We start from the raw sequence: 18,606 nt of genomic DNA, 5'->3' as shown, positions 1-18,606 counted from the left end.
GCTCCCACTCAGAGTTTCAGTGGCTGCAGCTGCTCCTGGCAGCCCTGGGACTGGAATCACAGAAACACCTGGGAAAGCAGGCATGAGTGCTTATGACCCCTATAAGTCAGAACCACTCAAATGGCAGGCAGTGCACTGAGCAATTCCTGAGTGCAATCCCTGCTCTCTCCTCATCTCCCATAAAGCAGCTGTAGCTTGTCATGGTTATTTTCAAGCTCTAGGGAGGCAAGTTGCTGGAACCAGGCACCACATCCAGCTGCCCAGACTTCAGGAAAAGCACTCAGCAGACTTCAAGAGAGATTAATCAAATAGCCTGGCTTTAAAAACCTTACCCAGAGCAGGTGAGTCACTGCTGGATCTTGCATGTCAGAGCAGAAACATCCTTCCCCAGACCTGGGCTACACAGCCGTGCCTCTTTAAATCTGCGCTGCGTGCTGCAGTGCTCTGCATTGTTGCCATGGCAGAAATCTCCCCATAGTAATAACCTCTTTCAGAGAAGGTTAAAAAGAGACAGTGCACATGCTCAGAAATGCTGCACTTGTTCTTGTAGCAGTTTGCAGCGGCCATTTCAAAGAAACCATCACAAAGACAAGAGAAAGATCAGGTACTGATATTTTTTCCTTTGTTAAAGGGGGTGACTTTTCTCTTTCATAGAAGTCCATGCACAGATCTGTCTCTGTTCCCAGCTGCACTGCAGAAAGAGACCACCCTTCTAAGCCTGTCATGATTATTCCTTGTAAATTCCTGTGCAATAACTAAGAGGCAGGAGTTAGGTGTGATTTAAGACGATCGCTGCACTACAGGAGCAGTTGTTTTGCAGTGGGGCTCATATACAAAGCTGAGCTGACTCTGGGGTGGGTAATGGGTAAGGCACCCAAAGAAAGTTTAACAGTGTGTCTGTTTTGTTTTGTTGAACCTTTGTAGTACTCATAGTCAAGTATGAGCATAGCCTCTGCTCCTACTGACCAGAGGCTTCTTCATCAGGTACTTCCAGAAGAGGCTGGTGTTGTCCTAATTTACTACTACTTGGAGTCACTCTGCTGCATCCTATTGCAAAGACTGGTATTTTTGATTGCAGATCAACATTAATTAAAACAGAAAACCCAAGTCACTTGTAGTGATTTTAATTCCTTTATTTTAGGGATGGTAACGATAAAAAAAAAAAAAAGGCTCACATCAGATCTAAATAGTGGGTGCAACAGGAAACCCAATATGAGGCTATAGAAATTATATTACCCTATCTTTTTGTTGCCTTGGGCTCAAGTATATCTGTGACTCTACATGTACATGTTTAAGTCTTGCTTCTGAACCATTCCCTACTCTTGTGTTTAGGTTGAGGAGCACAGGAAGGGGATGTGTATAATGCTGCTCCTTCCCTGGCTGAATTGCTGGTTTGCACATGCTGCAAGTGTTCATGCAGAATTTGCAGCTTCACTTTAGTTGTGTCTGAAAAGGTGTATTGCACATATTGAAGAACAGTTTTGTTCTGTTCTTTGTGGCAAAATGGGGAAAACCCTTCCCTTTCCTGCCTCCCTCTACTGTCTTTCTAAATGTGAAATACAATCTGTTCTGGGGAGTGCTGTGCTCTTGCATTCAGTACATGCAGATCTAATGCTCTTATGCAACATCTTTTGCTCAGTAAGCACCAACTTGAAAATCAGAAAGAGACAGGATGTTGTCCTGCTTTCCCACAGTTAGCTGAAAGAAATTTTTATGTGAATTTTATTGTATTGCCTTAACTTAGCCTTATTTTAGTCTGTCTTTCTTCCATTTTGCTGTACAGGAATGAAAGGTAAACTTGGCTGAGCTAAGGAACTCCCTAGCAGCGTGCCAGAGTCCTTGAGGCTTGGCTGAAGTCTCTAACAAGTGCTTGCAACCTGTTGGGTCAAGAAAATACTTAATTTGAAACTTATAAAAAAACTTGCCTCTGTGTGAAGGGAAACTGTTGCTGGACCAAGTTGTACCAAGGTCTGGGCATGGTGTGGCCTGGCTGTGATGTTCAAGAACAAATGGATGGCTGCAAATAATGGCCTGAAGCCCAGATTAGGAGGGGAAACAGAAGGTCAAAGAGTTTTGATGGATTTACCATTAGAAATTCTACCTATGAATTTGTGGAGGTTTAACAAAAGTCTTTTCCTTCAAATACTTTCATAAAGGAGTTTTTATAATTAGCATGCTGTGTAATGCGAGTGGTTACCTTTGGTTATTATACTTGTGAGAAGATGATGCAGTAAAGCAAGTCATTGGCCAAAGACCTTGTTTCCAGGTTCTGTTTCAGCCAGCTCTGTAATCCCTGAAGTTTTGATCTCAAAGTATAACAGTGAACCAGCTCTCCAGATTCATGTCTGTGACTGTGTAGTTAGAAAAAAGTCACAGACAAAAGGCACAGAAAAAAGCCCAGGCAAAGCTGCTGGCATCCTGGCCTTCAAATGAAACCAAGGACACTTTAGGGACTTCTTATCTAGTGTAGGGATATTCTCTCACAGTTGAGTTTTATGCACACTCTGGGAAGGTACAGAGAACTTTTCTCCATGCTCTAGACCTTCTGGTATTTTGTTTTCTTTCAGAGGAAGACTGACAATGCTTTAGCCATCAGGGACATTAATTTCTTTGTAACAAAACCCTTGTGTTTCTGTAGTGTTCCTTCACTAACTTGTTTGTCTCTTGACAAGGACAGAAGTACCCCTTCCCAAGATGCTGGCACCCTGCCTTCTGAGGAGAGCCATCCTTACAGCTCCTTTCATTTTTGTGGTTGCACTACTTGTCACGGAGCCTGTCAGAGCTGACCAAGAAGCAGGAACAGCCATACCAGCTGAAAGTAGGTACCACCCTGCAGTCCTCTCCTACAGCCCCTACTGCAGTTCTCATGTTGCAGGACTCCGAAGTTTGCCCAAATAATTTAAACTATTTTGGATATGTCTTGCCTACATTGTTTTAAAACCACAGCCTGATCATCTACCAGTGCAGTTTTGCTCCTGCATCCAAAGCTCTTCACTCTCTGCCTGTTGCTGTCTTTGCTTGTTGCTGAAGTCTGCCACTGTTCTGCCACTTTTCTTCTGTCCATTGTGTTAGCCCTTTCTATGCCAGCAGTCACCATGTTTGCTTTTCAGAGACATTACTGAGGCTTGTTCTTTTTCAACTGACATTGTCTGTCTGTTCATTATATTTTGTTCTTGAGAATGTTTGCTTTTTTAAAGTCATGTATTTTTATTTAAAAAATTCACAATGAAGGTGCCAAGAAAGCGTTTTGTCAACACCTAGTCTTAGGGCCTTCAACCATCTAATTCTTCTTTGCTGATCTGTGTTGAGTTTATTTTATTTTATAAGCATAATGACCTTGCATCAAATTGTTGATGTGAAGAACTGCTGTCCTTTCCTTTTGTCCAGTGTAAATACAGCAGCACTGAAGTTGGGTGATGCTACAACAATGATGGAGCAGGTCATTAATACTGTTTAATGTGGAGGTTTTATCTCTTTTTTTTTTTTTTTTTTTCTTAGCCAGTTAAAGAATTTGGCAGGCTCCCCTTCTCCAGCAGGCAGAATTGCTGGTTGCTGGTTAGCACTCAGATCACTCACTCAGTGAGCTGGAAGCTCATTGTCCAGCGTGTCAGAGACATGTACAGTCCAACATCAAGCGTTGGCAAAAGGGGCTTACAGACAGGACACAGGCACAGCAGCATTTTCCAACATTAGCCTCGATTCCATCCTTTCATTCACACCAGACCCCAGAGAGCAAACTAAACCTGGGCTCAGAATTTCTCTCTTGTGCAGTATTTCTGGTGAGGTTGTCTGGTGAGCCTGATGAGTTCAAGATGTTTGGTGCTGTCTGCTAGGGCACAGATCTGTGTTACGTGGTGATCAAGGCAAAGCAAGCCTTGTGGCCTTCAGTCTGAGTGTCTTGATCTGGGAACACTCTCTTAAACACTCCAATAAATCCAGATTGCAGCAGTTCTGCTTACCAGCAATGCCTGCTGATAACAGGGCATTTGTTTGGGCAAAGCTGTATCATATTCAAAATTAGAGGCTGAAGTGGTTTGTCTTTATGATATTGTCATTTTTATTCCATTAGTTTTCTAGAGCTCACATTTGTTAGATTAGGAGACAAGATTTTTCTAGGGAACAGGTTCATGTTTTCAGACATAATTTCTGAAAAATCTGACTATAAGGTAGAAAATGTACCCAGGGTTAGTGGAGCAAAAGGAAAGGCTCAGGTTAAGGGTTTAATGTTTCCATACAATGAGCTGTGGAAGGAAGAGGGGAACAGCAATATAGCAGGAAGAAAAATATTCATGTAAATTTGAAACAATTCTTTTATAATTGAGAGACTGGGTGGACCACCACAGTGAACCAATTAAAATTACCTGGGTTGTTCAGGAGTACCAACCTCAGTACTTACCCTGTGGACTCTTTTCTGTAGCTCTTTCTGATACTCAAAATCACTGTTTAATCCTTCTAGTTAATTCTTCCTGCCATACAGTCATGATTCTCTACTGAATGCTCTCCTAGGCCGCCCCTGTGTTGATTGCCATGCCTTTGAGTTCATGCAGAGAGCTCTGCAGGATTTAAAGAAGACAGCATATAATCTAGACACAAGGGTAAGGAAACATTAGATGTCTTTTTTTTTTTTCTTCAATATAAAAGAAAATTCTGTAGATAAAAGTAGGTAAGGTGGATGGATTTTGCATAATTAGTGAATTGTGCTGTCCCGTGTTCTAAGGTGAGGCTGGTTAATTACATTTCACCTGTCTATGCAGTAATCTGTGGAATTCTTCTGCTTTGGGGTATCAGGGACAATAGGAAGTATAGGAAAGTGTGAACTGACTCCCCTTCTCTTGCCAAATTAGATCCATTAGTGCTGCTTTTCTCACTCCAAATGCTGAGCGCACACCTTTGTTTTTATGTCAGGGGGAGTAAGGTGGGAGTATCATTTATATTTATTACCCAAAAGGAAAGCCTACTAAAATAAACCACTCCCCTGCACGTGCTTTTATCCCTGTGGAGAAGCTAAGGGAGGAAACATAGAGAGTTTTTACATTTCTCTGATTTCATAATGATGAAAAATGCCACAAAGTAGAACAGCATAGGGAATGAAACCTGTTTGGCTTGCAGTCAGTGTGCAGAATCTGCCGGGGGTGGTACCTGCCCTCTGTGGGGGATGTTGAATCTGTCTCTTGCTGCTGCAGCCTGCAATCTGTGCCTACCTGTGTCCCAGCTGCTGTCAGATGGTGGTGTCCCAGGAGGGTGGCTTTGTCCCCACCTCCTGTGTGCCCTTTAGCTGAAGGGCTATAGATACACTCCTGCACAGATTGTTCAACAGAAAGCACTGAAACTTTTCTGATTTGTGGTCAAGGTTGTTCACAGGTCAAAGGCTGTGAACTATTGTCTTTGAGGAATGAATTGAGGTTATTTCAAGCAGGGTCCTTGATGTTTGGGTGAAAATACAAGTGCATGAATGAAGATGCCTTGAATTGTGACATACTACAAAAAAATAAACAAACATTCCAGCAGAACCAGATTGGTATGTAGCACATTTACAGCTAAACAAAATCTGTTCAATAATTACAGGTCAAATATATTTTGGGCTTCATGAAGAAATCTTGCTAATGAATCTGCTGAGCACTTTATGCAGCCCAAACAAGATGTTCAGATTGTGCTGTAAAGTGGTTCTAGCACGCCTCTTCTTTCTACAAACCTTTGAACTTTTCATCAGAACTACATCTTGATGCAAAATCTCCTGAAGTTTTCTCTGGGTATCTAGCTATGGCAGTGACCTTTATGAAACCTTCAGCTTGCAGACCAAGAGAAAAAACTTCATAAAACACAGATGTCCAAAGCAGAAATAGCAATAAGAACCCCAAAGACAGCAACTGTGTTTAATACTTTTTAAAAAATAAAATACAGCCAAAGAGATAAAATGAGGATAGAAAAAAAGTCAGTTGAGATTAATGTCCTATTATTGGCTTTCACACTTGTAGATTTGACAGCAAGCCTGAAAATGTGACATATTCCCATGAAAAGAAACCTATCACTTTAAAATCTAAATAATTAAATTCATATTGAAATCCTTCAGTTCCCCATGACTGGAACAGGCCTATTCCAGTTATTAAGCTAGGAATTCTGCCTACGTCCTCAAAAGACATGGAAATATTTAACAGTTGAGAACTTCTTGGAACTGTCTTCTTATTTTAATTCTTACTTTTATTATTCAGCTGTGGCACAATTTAATGCAAACTGAGGGCTTTAGGACCACTGCTTTCAGCCACATATATTTCACATTTGACTATTTTAGTCTGTTTTGCTGCTTTGTGGGGTAAATATTCCTGTCCCTGAAAATACAATTCCCTTTGTTAAAATCCCCACTGGAGACATTAATTTCCTTGAAAAACTCTCCTTTGTTTGCAGGCAAGATTGTTAGATGATGACTAAGCAGCTCCTAACTGTGTTGGAGGGGGAGGGATTCCCAAAAGCTTAGAGAGGAAATTCTCATTTAATTCCTCCTGCACATCTTACCCTGCAGTTCTGTACAGGGGAAGCCTGTATATAATTTTATTGCACAAGAATATTGCTCAAGAGCTTTCACACTTCATTTGGCCCTGGGTTGATCTACATGGTGTCTCAAAGCAAACTGACTATGGCATAGATCACAGACCCTTTCATGAAGGCCATCAGCTGGATCTCCTTCCTTTTTCCAATGCTGGCTGTTTGTAACCCACCCTGGTGTGATGGTCCCTCACTAATTGTCAGGCTGGCTGCATCAGAAGGGTCACAGACCACTTCTGACAGGCTGATTTCTACACATATCTGATCTGTTTACCCCTCTCTGTCCTGGTTTTTGTTGCTGCTGGTCCCTCAGAGCAGGCTGGAGTAGTTGTTTTGGCAGTGAGAATTAACTCTGGGCAGTATTTTCTGCGAATATCTGTGGTTCACCACTCAGCCAAAGTGCCATATGTGATCATGAACTGGGGAGAGGAACCTTGTGCTGCTGGGAGGGAGCTGCTCCCACCACAGCCACTGCTCTTTGTTGCTTTACAAACTGTCTGTGGTTGTTTAGAATGTTTAAAGCACAGTAAGCTAGATGTGTCCCTGAAAATAAAAAGAAAGGCTTGAAAATGTTATTAAAGATATATAAGATGGTAAGCAGCCTTGGGGCTCAGCTCCAAAAATGTTGGCATGCTGTCAACCTCCCTTATTCAAACCATGGCAAATGATGTCAGTGAGGTGGTGAGAAGGTGGTGATTGAATGTCTTTTCAATGATTAGCAAAGTCTGACCAGATCTTTTCAGCTTTGCAGGGCAGCTGAAACAATCAAAACTGATACCTGATTTAATACAAAACCACAGGGTTGTGGTTTTTTTCCTGAGATTTATCATCTGGGAAAAAAAAAAAAAGCCTGAGCAGCAGATGGCTTTTCCTGCACTAAGAAGGCAAATGCAGAGCAGGATGCTTCAGCCCAGCTCTGCTCTAAGTGCCTTTAGCTGATGTGGGCCAATGGATGACACAGCTTTTAAAACACAGCCTTTAATCACATGGCAACTCCATCTCACACAGAAATTGCAAGTCAGGCAGATTAAGGATGGGTTTGATTGGCATTTACAGCTGGTAGTCTTCATAATGCCTTTTTTTCATGTGTAGCTGGTTCCACCAGTGGGGATTAATTTGGTGAGTGGACTTCCCACAGCTACTGGGGAAGTCCCAGTATTGTCCCATGACAATAAAGGGGGAATTCTCTTGGATCAGGCTGATTTTCAGGTACAGCTTTAGCTCACAGTAGACAAACTGAGGTGAAGATATGATGTTGATGTCAAACATATCTGCTGCATCATGCTGCTACTGAAGCAACAAGTGCTCCAGAGAGCCAGGAAAACCCAAGTGTGTGTGTATGTGCTAGGCAGGAAGGATTCCCAAATTTCCTTATGTACCCTGCTGTCCCCTTCCTGGTCCCCAACCCTTTCTCACACAGGAAGGCTGAGAGGGTGCAGCCTTTCAGATCATGCCCAGCTCCAGCTCTCAGAAGTTCCCAATCCACCCTCGTTGCTTCAGAACCAGGGATCTGTGGGCAACAGAGATCTCCTGATACTGATGAACCTCTGTTGAACCCAGAGACTTCTGCTTCCACCAGTTTGGGACCACTTTCCTTAAAGAAGCCAGGAATCTCATCTCATGTTTGAATTGTGATGGCTCCATGCCAGCTCAGCACCTCTCATCTGTTTTAGGCTCCAAAGTATATTATCAGTAACTACTGAAGTTTTGTATTATCAGGAGAAAGTTAAAAAGAAACAGAAGTTAATTTCTTCAATGAGAGTCACAGTCTAATTTTAAATTTGGAGTCTGTTTTTAAGTAAAATAAAATTTCTGACATGATTTGGGAGGGGTGGGGAGGAGGCTTAAGCCTCTAATGAATTTCTGAGCTTATGCTCTAGTTTGTGCTGTTGAAATAAGAAAAAAAAAAAAACTTTCTCCATGTCACAGGAAGTAATGCTATGTTGGTATGCCAATTAATACCACAAAAGCAAAATCATTTTGTAGAGCAGTAAACAATGTCTGATTTTTACCCCAAAATTCACCTCATACCACTAGTTCCAAATCATAGAATAAAAATAAAATGGAATTTTCTTTGGGAGCTAATTAGTTTTACAATGTTGACATTTGTTTTTTGATGATGTTGTTCCTCCCTCTTATAGACAGAAACTCTGCTTCTTCAGGTGGAAAAGAGAAATCTGTGTGACTGCATAGCTGCCAATCTACTGAACTGAACCCTGGAGACCCCTGAGGAGGCTCACCTGTCCAGCAGTTTTTAAAATGCAGCTGTATAAAATACAGCTTTATGGAGTTCATGTGGCAAGCATGTATGCCCCAATGTACTGAAACTGGGGCCTGTGTCTGATGTATTTGTCTGTTCTGTATCTTTTTAAAGTACCCTTTTAAAAAGTACCCTGTTTTCACATCTGCTGGATTGCCAGTAAGGGCTCAATTCAGTAAATCTGTTACTTGATATTGGGGGGGTGGGGGGAGGAATGTACCTGCTTTGATTTTTAAATCAATTTGCCAAGTGTAATCCCCTGAGATAATTTTGGAGGACAGTCCCCTAGAGACACATGCAGCTGTTTTTTGTCTTTAATATGAACGTATGTCTGTGGCAACTTACCCAGTTACATTGAGACATGACACTGTAGTCTCTGTAGGCTTTGCCTGTGTATTAAAGATGATGAAGTCCTTTTCTGTTTGTTGTCTGTGCTGTGCCCACCTTCAGGCACGTTGTAGTTCCATCAGATGTAATGGGGTGTGTGTCATGAGGAGCTACACATCTGCTGTTCTTGGACCAAAACAGTTTATCTCTTAGTGCTGAGCCCTCTGTTATCCTGAAGAAGAATATTCTTTTCCTTAATTAAAATGTTTGGTTTCTTCCCCTCCTTCCCTGAACACCCCATTGTTAACCTAGTGAATTTCTGAGTAGCTTTATTTTAGCAGGTCAAACGGGCAGAGTGAAAAGGAGAATCAGGGTATGACTAGGCAGCCTGACCAGTTCCAGCTGTGGCAAATGCTGCCACCTGCAACATCTCAGCATCACATTGAAGGACAGCTCCATGCAGTGCCTAGAAGTTTCTTTGTGAGACTGTGCCTTATTTTGCTTCAAGTGAAACACAGGGATTAGGCCACACACATTTGGTCCATCCTGTGATGGACTGAACTCCAAATGTTTTGGTTTTCCCTTGTAGCTGCCTTTGGAAACTGCTCCTTCTGTTTCAGCCATGAAGAAAGACTTGTGTACCTGAAAGCTGAGATTGTTTCATCCTCACCTCTCCCCCTTTATTCTAAGATGCTGTGTCCACTCACAAGTCTGAAATAGGCTGAGCATTGTGAGGAGGTGCTTGGAGTTTGTCTGATGTGCTTTAGAGCTGTCTGAAATGATTCCAGCATTGAGATTGGCTTGGGAAGTGGATGGGACATCTGAAGGTAAAAATCTCTTCAGCTGAATTTGCAAGAAAGTTCCTGCCTGTGGCTGTGCTTCTGTAAATAAATTGGTGTGACTTTGCTGAAAGTGGATGAGAGAGGAAACACAACTACTGCTCTGCCACTGCAGCTGGGGGAGCAGGGGAACACCACAGGGACCTGAGTGGCTTCCCAAACCTGTCCAGAGCTGGGAAAACCCATCCCTGTACACTGAGAAGTGCAGCATGCCCTTTTGTGTGTGACCAGGGGACAGGCCAGCACAGAAGCCCAGTGTGAGTGGGAGACTGGATGCTGATGTTATTTTCCCAAATTCCCTCAGGGAATTGTGTGTTTTTCACTAAGTCCATTCACACAGCATGGGAGCACTGGCACTGTTCACTTCAGGCTGCTTGGCAAAGTCAATCAGTGCAAGCCTCACCTGCAGCTCCCCTCCCAGAGAGTGGGAAGGGGCAGCAGTCCTTATCCATGGCAGAGCACTCAGGATTTCTGGGAGCAAAGCCTCCTTTGGAGGACTTCAGCTGGTCCTGGCTGCAGCACAATGGCTTCTCAGAGCTCCTTGGCTTTTGCTGCACTTGGCTTGTCCCCATCTTGTTCTAGCTTGGCTTTGTTCCCCTGCTTTGCTCCGAACCTGCCTTCTCTCTCATCTCCATTTCAACCTCAGTTCCCTCTTCCATTCTGGCACTGCCCTCCTCCAATCCCAGGGATTTTTCAGGGCACTCCAGGCCCCTCCATCTGGTGCCTCTGTAGTCTCTGCAGGTGTGGGTGGTGAGGTTGATGCTCCTCAGGTCAGCAGCCCCTTTAGTCCAGCTGGCATCACTGCCAGAGCAATGAGTGACACACCAATTTACCATGGAGTGAGTGACTATGGTGTGAGCAATATCATCTCATTCCCAGGGAAGAGGAACTCGCCTGTTCAGGGAAGACATTGTGTGGAAGGACCCCTTTTTACCTAAAAATGAACATTCCTATTGCAGAACTTGGAGGAAGTCCCAGAACAGCTCAGTTTCAGACGAATTATTCTGGATTAGTCTGTGGACCGTCCCCCGGCCTGGTGTAATCTCACTGGCTTGTTACAGGTGTGGACAAGAACCCAGCCATGTTTGCCAGATGGAAACACCTATAGATCCTCATGAATTTTTCCCTTGGTGATTGCACAGACACTGGCTTGAACAAAAGAAAACCTGACCATTTGGAATTCCTTCAGTCATTTTGCTGCACCTCTACTTCATGATTCACTTTGTTGGAACTGGGGAAGTGAAACACAGGACAGAATTGGGCTGTTGACTCAGCCAGGAGGGGGATACATGGGGAAAGGGGAATAACTTTCTCATTGTCTTCCTCAGAATCTGAAAAATTTAAGATTCCTTTCAGTCTGCAGAAGCTCCAATACAAGCAGGATTTTCCTAGTGGAGATTTTTGCATGCTCCTTTAAAGTTCACCTTACCTATTTTCTTTTCATTCAGTTACTGTTCTGTATTAATTCTTGTTCAAAACCACCCAAATGACAGGAGAGCGGCAAATATGCCACCAGATCTGAAAAAGCATTGGCAGGGAGGTGTGGGAATTGCACCCAGCAACTAGAATATCTGTTCTGGGCAACTGAAAAGAAACTTTTGAAGAATTTGAATATGTAAAATCAGGTTTAGTATGACAGAGTGGGAAGACTCAAGACCATTTTTATAGAGAACAAGAGTACAGCAGAACCATATAAAGTGCTGACAAAGGAGCTAGGATAAACAGAAGCAGTGTACAGACTGGGAACCTTCAGTCTAGTCAAGAGATGGCTGAAGAGGGTGACAGAAGTTTATGAAACCATGAGTGACCAGAAAATGGCTGTTTGCTGTCCCTTTGCAAACAAGCAGTGGGATGCACTGAACAAAACCTGCTGGAGGCAGGGCCAGAGCAAACATGAGGATGATGCTCTTGACCTACTGTGTGTTCCAGGTGCTGGAAATCTGCTGCTGTGCCTCTTACAAGATGTGCATTTTCTTTCTCCTCAAAATCCAAAAGGTTCCTGTTAAATCCAAACTGTTACACACAAATATAATGGGGTCATCAGAACACTCCTGCATCCTTCTCACTGTCCACCTTGTCCTGTTTTATTCCCTGTTCTACATTACGTGGTGCCTCTTGCTTTGTGACTGCACTGAAAGCTGTCTGGGGCAGAGAAATGATGTTAATTGCACTGTCAGGTGGCCATCACATCTTTAGGTATTGTCAACTTATTAAATAAAAATCACAATGTAAAATATTTTGGCCTGTTACTCCAGTTTCAAGCATAGAATTAATTTATATGGGTTTGCAGTTTAGTCTCCATGTAGATATTCTTTAGCCTTCCAACTCCATCTTGCTGCTCCAACTGTGGCTTTGTAGAGTTGGGAAGTGGCAGAGATGATATTTTCAAGACCTCCAAACACCTGAAGTTTAAAAAGTGACTTAAAGTATAAGAAGAAGAGTTCCAGGCATGGATGCCACGAGAAAAGAAATGCAACTATCTGCAGATATTCTATTTTTACATTGATCTGCCTACACTTTTCCTTCCTCACAGTCAGGGCTGTCATCATTTGATTCCTGCTCTGAACCATGAACTTTCTGAAAACCTGCTAAGACATCAGCTTGTCTTCATTAGCCTTAAGTAGTTTTTGCTGTTTAAATCAAAGTAAGTGACACTGCACTTTTCTGAAAAATTTAAGTGACAAACCTATAGATTGTTCTCTTTTTCAAGAGAGTCTGAAAATGGGGCAGGACTGGCAACCCCCCCCCCCCCCCCATTATTCTTCATGTCTTCACTTTTCTTTGAGAGTCCTGAAAAGACTGGTGATGCAAGCTAGACCATTCCACAGAGTAAGCAGGATGCAGATTTCAAGGGAGAAAAATGCTTAATTTCTTGTTTAGATGTGGAGGGATCTGAATATTCTGTGTGTGTGCATTAATAGCTGCACTTAAGGTTCATGCTCAGGCAAACAGAATGGTAGCCTCAGCCCCAAGCTACATCTAATTGTTAGATGTTTTCTAAGAATTGATGCTTTTAAAACTTTACTTTTACCCAATTCTTTCATCTTGTCCAAATTAATGGACAGATCTGCTAGCAGAAAGTCGCTTTTAATAATAAATCTGCAGTAACTTTTGTTAAATTGATTTAGGCAACCAAGGCTAACAAAATCTGTTGTTTTGTGTGGCTTCTGCACTGAACCAGGTGAAACTTAGCATCTTCCTTTGCATTAATTCCAACAGGCTTTAAAGTCCACAGGTTTAGTGAGGTTGTATCTATTAATCTTTTGACTGCAACCTAAAAGATGAGCATGCAGTTTCACCTGGCAATTTGAGTTTAATATGGGATCTGGGGAGAGACACAAACTTCAGGACAAAGCCCAGAGTTACCAATGTTTGTGGCTGCCTAAAGTCCAGGCTTTCAAGGAGGCCACCTGCAGTTCTAAAGTTGTCTCTTAAAGTTCTGGGCATTGTGGGCTATTTTTTTTCCTCGGTTAAAGAGCAGAACTTCATCCATGCACTAAATTTGTTACACAAGGCTTCTTGCCTAAGCAGCTCTTGCATTCATCCTGGACTATATATACACTGTAACACAGCATCCAGCCTGTGAACCGTGTCTGGTTTCAGCCAACAGCACTAAATATAACTAATGCACAATTCCACAAGTCAGGCTTGCACCGAAGCAGGACCTGAACAATGTGTAAATGCCTTTTGACAGCTGGTATGTTGCACATTTGTTTTATGTAGAATTTTACACATGGAAGGTTGAACCACATCCTAGGAAGTCAATAGCTTTCCTAAACTATAATGAACTCTCCCCACCTGCCCTTTCTGTAAGCACAGACAGGCTGTGCAGAGAGCTGCCAGTCTTTAGTCACTCCGGTTTTGGTAGCCATGGAATAACCTGCCCAAATGCCAGCACCGAAAATAACCAACAGTTTCTTCCCAAACACATAAATTCAAGAAAGGATTTTTATACACAAGTCAAGCAAGTAAATAATGACATGCCTATGTCTTCCTAGACAGGGATAGGATTGATAGTAGCAAGGCAAATACTTCAGCTTCATCCCTGGTGGCATTCAGAGCACACAGCCCTTGCCTATGCTGTAAATTGACCCCATGTCCAACACACTGATGCCTGCTGGATTTCCCGCAGTCCAGTGCAAACCTCACAAATAAGCTAGGAAAATTGGTATTTTGGTTCTTACTTTTTCTTGGAAAATTGGTTCTTACTTTTTCTTGGAACCAAAAGTCAGAACTGGCCCTAATTTCACAACAGCTTGACACAGTTCCTCCTGTATAGCTGAAAATGTTCTAAGCTTTTGAAAGGGTTTAAAGATGCTTGTCACACTTGGCTTTAATTGATTTTTGGAGAACTGATCAAGCCTGGGTGCTTTCCCACATCTTACACCGTGGTGAAAGAGGCCTCTTGGAGTTCATTTGTTCCTACACTTAGTGCTAAATTTCCATCATACTCCCTGTTTGCAGCCACATCCCCGTTCAGCAGTGTCACATGGACTTCGCTGGGACAGCTTCATTGCCTCAAAGCCTTGCAGTCTGACCAAGGTTCAGCTTTGGTCAGACTCTTGAAGGGTTTTCCAGGAAGCTCTAAGATAGGGAACTTGTCAAGCAATGATGCCAAGAACAAATTGATCATTTCACGAGGCACATTTTTCCCCTTGCCAAACCTCTGAATTAGTGTTTAAAGAAAATCCTGAGCCATCAAGCAAAGGTGAATCATTATCTCATGGCATGAAGGAAAAGGTAAATATAAGGTGATTTTATTTTCAGTCCTTCTCAGGCCTGAGATGGCTGTCAGAAAAAAAAAAAAAAGACAATATAATTTATTCTGTTTATGGGCTAAAATGTCAAATAGTGCACCAGCCTCTCACCTCTCAATTCATTGGCAAGGTTGTGGTTTACTTGTTTAAAGGCAGATTAAGAAACTGTGGGCCCTGCCAGCTGCCCTGCAGCCAAATGTCTCTGAATTGCCTTATCAGTGACCCATCCCAGAATGGGAATGTTCTGACATCATACTTGTTTAAATGAGAAAAAACATTTCCTTTTCCCTGATAACTGAGGAAGGAGAAATAATTAGTCTGAATTTCAGGTGCTGCACAAGGGCAATGAATTTCTCTCAGGGGTATCTGTGTTTGTGCTGGAATTACAGCACAGAGAGCTGGAGTGACTGCCTGGGGAACAAAATTATTCTTAATTACAGAATTAGGAGAGAAGGGAAAGGGAAAGGTATCAATAAGAAATTGCTCAGTTCTTCCCTTGTCTTTATGCAGGGCCACTACCCCAATGACATTCCCAAATGATGTCTAATTTATACCTGCAGGCTTAAATATTCCCCTGTCTTCTGCAGGAAATCCATCCCAGTGCCATCCTCATTATTAAGTTTTCCAGGGGCTTTGGTTGTGCTTCCTGGATGCCATTTAAACGTGGTTATTTCTGCTGCTGTTGGTGTCTCTGATGGTTCCTAGTACTGCAGTGACCAAACCAGACACAGCACTGCAGCTCAGGCCTTGTGCTGAAGTCAGCCTAAGCTCTTGCACTTCTTTTTTGTATGTCCCAGTATAATTGTATTTTTGGGGGGAATGGCAGAATATTATAAACCAATTTCAGCTTGTGACTCCTTAGCTTCACCACTGAAGTGCCACTTAATGGGCCGTTCCCCATTCCAAATATGAGTTGTTGATTAATCCTGATGAAGTGCAGCACCTTGTTCTCATTTTTATAAACGTTCATTTGGTTTTTAGACCCTTTTTTCTTGCTTGTCTGCCTAGTTTAGAATTTTAGTCTTCTCCCCCAGCCTTGCTTATAACCTCTAGGCTGATGTTACATCTTTAATAACCACTTTGCTTATTAATTATCCAGTTGTTTAATGAAATGCTGAGTAACCCCTGAACTGAGTCTTTGCAGTCCTGATGTGATACATCTTCCCATGGGGACAGTGACCCACTGCTAACTCCCAGCAGTGACCCAGCCAGTTTTGCTGGCCTCAGAGGTTTTCTTTAGTTTGCTTCTGACAATGCTGTGTGACACAGCCCTGAAATTGATTAAATTTGACTTTCCTTATCTGCAAGGCCTGTTACCCTGTCACAAAAGAATACCAAACTAGTTTGACTTGATTCTTGACAAATAGCTCTTATTTGCAATTCCAGTTCTTGTTTTTCAAACACTTACAAAATGTTGGTGGGATTATTGCTTCAAAAACATTCTCAGGGCTGGATGGTAAATTGGCTTGTGTGTAGTCTTCCAGTTCTCTTCCTCATTTTAAACAAAGCCACTGCACTTACTCTTTTCCAAGACTGGCATAAGTCACATCTTCCCTGAGCTCTCAGCAGTAATTGCCTATGGTGGTTGTTCTAGGTTCTTCTTTCAATCTCCTGTGGTACTTCTGGTGATAGCCCTGAGTAAAGAGAGCTCCAGGCAGATCAAAACATAGAAAAGGGACTATCACAAACCTACAAACATCAGTAACTAAAGTAAATTTCTGCTAAATATTTTTTACCTAAAACATGTTCACTGGAATTAGTTGTGTGAGCCTTCTGCTTGCCTTATTTTCATTGGTAGACTAAAGAGATGCTTAGTTCTGTACCACTTTTCAAGGCATTGACTTGATTTACTTTCCTCTTCTGCTGAACAGAGAATAAACTCTTCCTTTGGGTTTTGTCTTCCTTATTTTACTCCCCTTGTGTTTAAAGGATGCTTTTTTGCTGTTCTTCATGTTTCATACTGCTTGTGTCTGGTTTTGTGTCTTGGCCTCTCTGGGCTTATGCCTGGGGTTATTCTCCTGCCCTTCTGTCCTTCAGGTAATAGTGACCAGACACAGACTCTTCTGTGCCTGTGTTTTTTTTCTTCTGTTTGAGTCCAGCAAAGGGCTGATGGACATGTGAGTGGGCAATGATGTAGCACTTCACATTGGGCTGGGATTAACTGCCCTGTTTACCATGTGTGCCCATGACTGTAATAATGGAGTTAGTTCTGAGACCAGAACCTTTGCCTGCATCTTCCTTTTATGCACACATATTCAACTCAGGCCTCTAATGAAAGCCATTTTAACTGGATATATAAATTTTCTTCCCCCACAGCAAAGATGTAACTTTCAATACTTGTAACACTTAGGAATCAATAAGAAATTTTCCAAGGAAGCCACCAGATGTCTATCCTCACTAATCATCTTCCCCTTAAAAGCCTGATCATTCTGATTGCTTTGGAGGAAACTCTTTTTCTCTTTTAGCAAAAAAATTATTAGGCATGTATTCTCTGTAGAAAAAGAAAATTAAGTAAAAATATTTCTGACAACCCTTTGGGATTCACTATGATATTCTTCAGACACTAAATGGACTTCTGTGAATCTCTTGGAATTTTCTTGTCTTCCAAAGTTAATTTAGTACTGGTATCCCTTAGCTATGGTGATACCCAGTAGTGAATGTAATAGCTAAGCAAGTCATGCAAATGTTTTCACGTGTTTCTGCTCTTCAGCTTTGTTGAAGGTGAGAAAATAGCACAGATTTCTGGAACTTTTCCATGCAGACTGGCTCCTGTTCTCTGTGAATTGAGAACCACGTCTTGGACCACATGGTTCTGTTAGCAGGAGGAGCTGGAAACTTTCTTCACGTTTCCTAAAGACCCAGGCATTTGACACAAAAACTGGCCAGACTCTGTAAGTGTAATGTCTGGTTGTTTTATGTTAACACTGAGGGGAAAGGAAAAAAAAAAAAAAAAACCCAAAAAACAACAACAACAACAAAAAAAAAAAAGACATTATTTCATTATTTTAAGCTTAGTAGTATAAGTGACACTGAAATAACACCTTGTACCCCTTTAGGTGGTGGATACAGAATGCCCTACTGCAGATATCACAGTAGTTAGAATTTTAGAAAAGACTGCATTGATAGCTTGAAAAAAATATTAGAACAAACACTGCTTTCTACATCATCGAAGGTTATTGCACCTGTAGGTAATTCCTTCCTGTCCCTTTCTTGAAATGCATGTATGAAAAGTAGGTTATAGCTATGGGACCATAATGAGGGTACGGGCAAGAAACTCATATACCAGGGTGAATGGAAGTGTGAGGATTTTGGATTTTGTGCCAGAATTTCCATTTGATGTTATTTGAAACTGAAGATCATGGCTAGACAGTGTGACCAGCTCTAGATGAGTGCACAGTCAAGCTCTATAATGTTTGTTTAGATCCTGGTTCTTGTGGAGCTGCTCCTTTAACAGGCCTGGGAGGCCTGGGATGAGACAATGTAAAACTGGTCTGTCTCACACAACTTCAGGCATCCAGCAGCAGAGCTTGGATTAGGAGTCTCAGCTTCTCATAAAGCCAGTGGAGACATCTTGGTGCATATGTGTGCCTGGACTCACCTCAGGAAGATCCCAGTGGCTGAGACCTTCTTCTGGACCTTCCACACAAAGGCATTTGAGTTGCAGTTGCACTGTGGGCTAAAAAGTTGGCAGTGTGTCATTCTTGTGGGAATTACTTCCATAACTCTAGGCTGCCCCCTTGCAAGAGGGCACTTTGCCACAAAGTCCTGTGAGAGGACTTTTGAACTAACCTGATCCAAAAGCACAAGCATTGAAGGGAGGGCTGTAAGAGGCAATTCTGAAGAAGCCACAGGAACAAGTGAAATAGAAGCAGAGGGCAGTGCT

The 18,606-nt window shown here is 42.2% G+C and overlaps 1 protein-coding gene across 3 annotated transcripts; it reads left to right on the top strand.

Moving 5' to 3' along the window:
- Nucleotides 1-248: 248 nt before the first annotated feature.
- On the top strand, nucleotides 249-9,219 carry LOC128806237 (neuropeptide-like protein C4orf48 homolog). 3 transcript variants are annotated; one of them, XM_053975656.1, is made up of 4 exons: nucleotides 249-341; nucleotides 2,678-2,818; nucleotides 4,507-4,595; nucleotides 8,682-9,219. In XM_053975656.1, the coding sequence occupies exons 2-4, from the start codon at nucleotides 2,695-2,697 to the stop codon at nucleotides 8,751-8,753; spliced, it is 285 nt and encodes a 94-aa protein (XP_053831631.1). In that variant the 5' UTR covers nucleotides 249-341; nucleotides 2,678-2,694; the 3' UTR covers nucleotides 8,754-9,219. The 3 variants fall into 3 exon arrangements, with proteins under 3 accessions (XP_053831631.1, XP_053831629.1, XP_053831630.1); XM_053975654.1 differs by lacking the exon at nucleotides 249-341 and adding an exon at nucleotides 481-604; XM_053975655.1 differs by lacking the exon at nucleotides 249-341 and adding an exon at nucleotides 529-604 and having other exon boundaries at nucleotides 2,673-2,818.
- Nucleotides 9,220-18,606: the final 9,387 nt, after the last annotated feature.

This window comes from Vidua macroura, chromosome 4 (assembly GCF_024509145.1).
Source record: "Vidua macroura isolate BioBank_ID:100142 chromosome 4, ASM2450914v1, whole genome shotgun sequence".
Lineage (NCBI taxonomy): Eukaryota > Metazoa > Chordata > Aves > Passeriformes > Viduidae > Vidua > Vidua macroura.
Note: the sequence above shows the minus strand (reverse complement) of the source record. Positions and strands in the feature narration are given on the sequence as shown.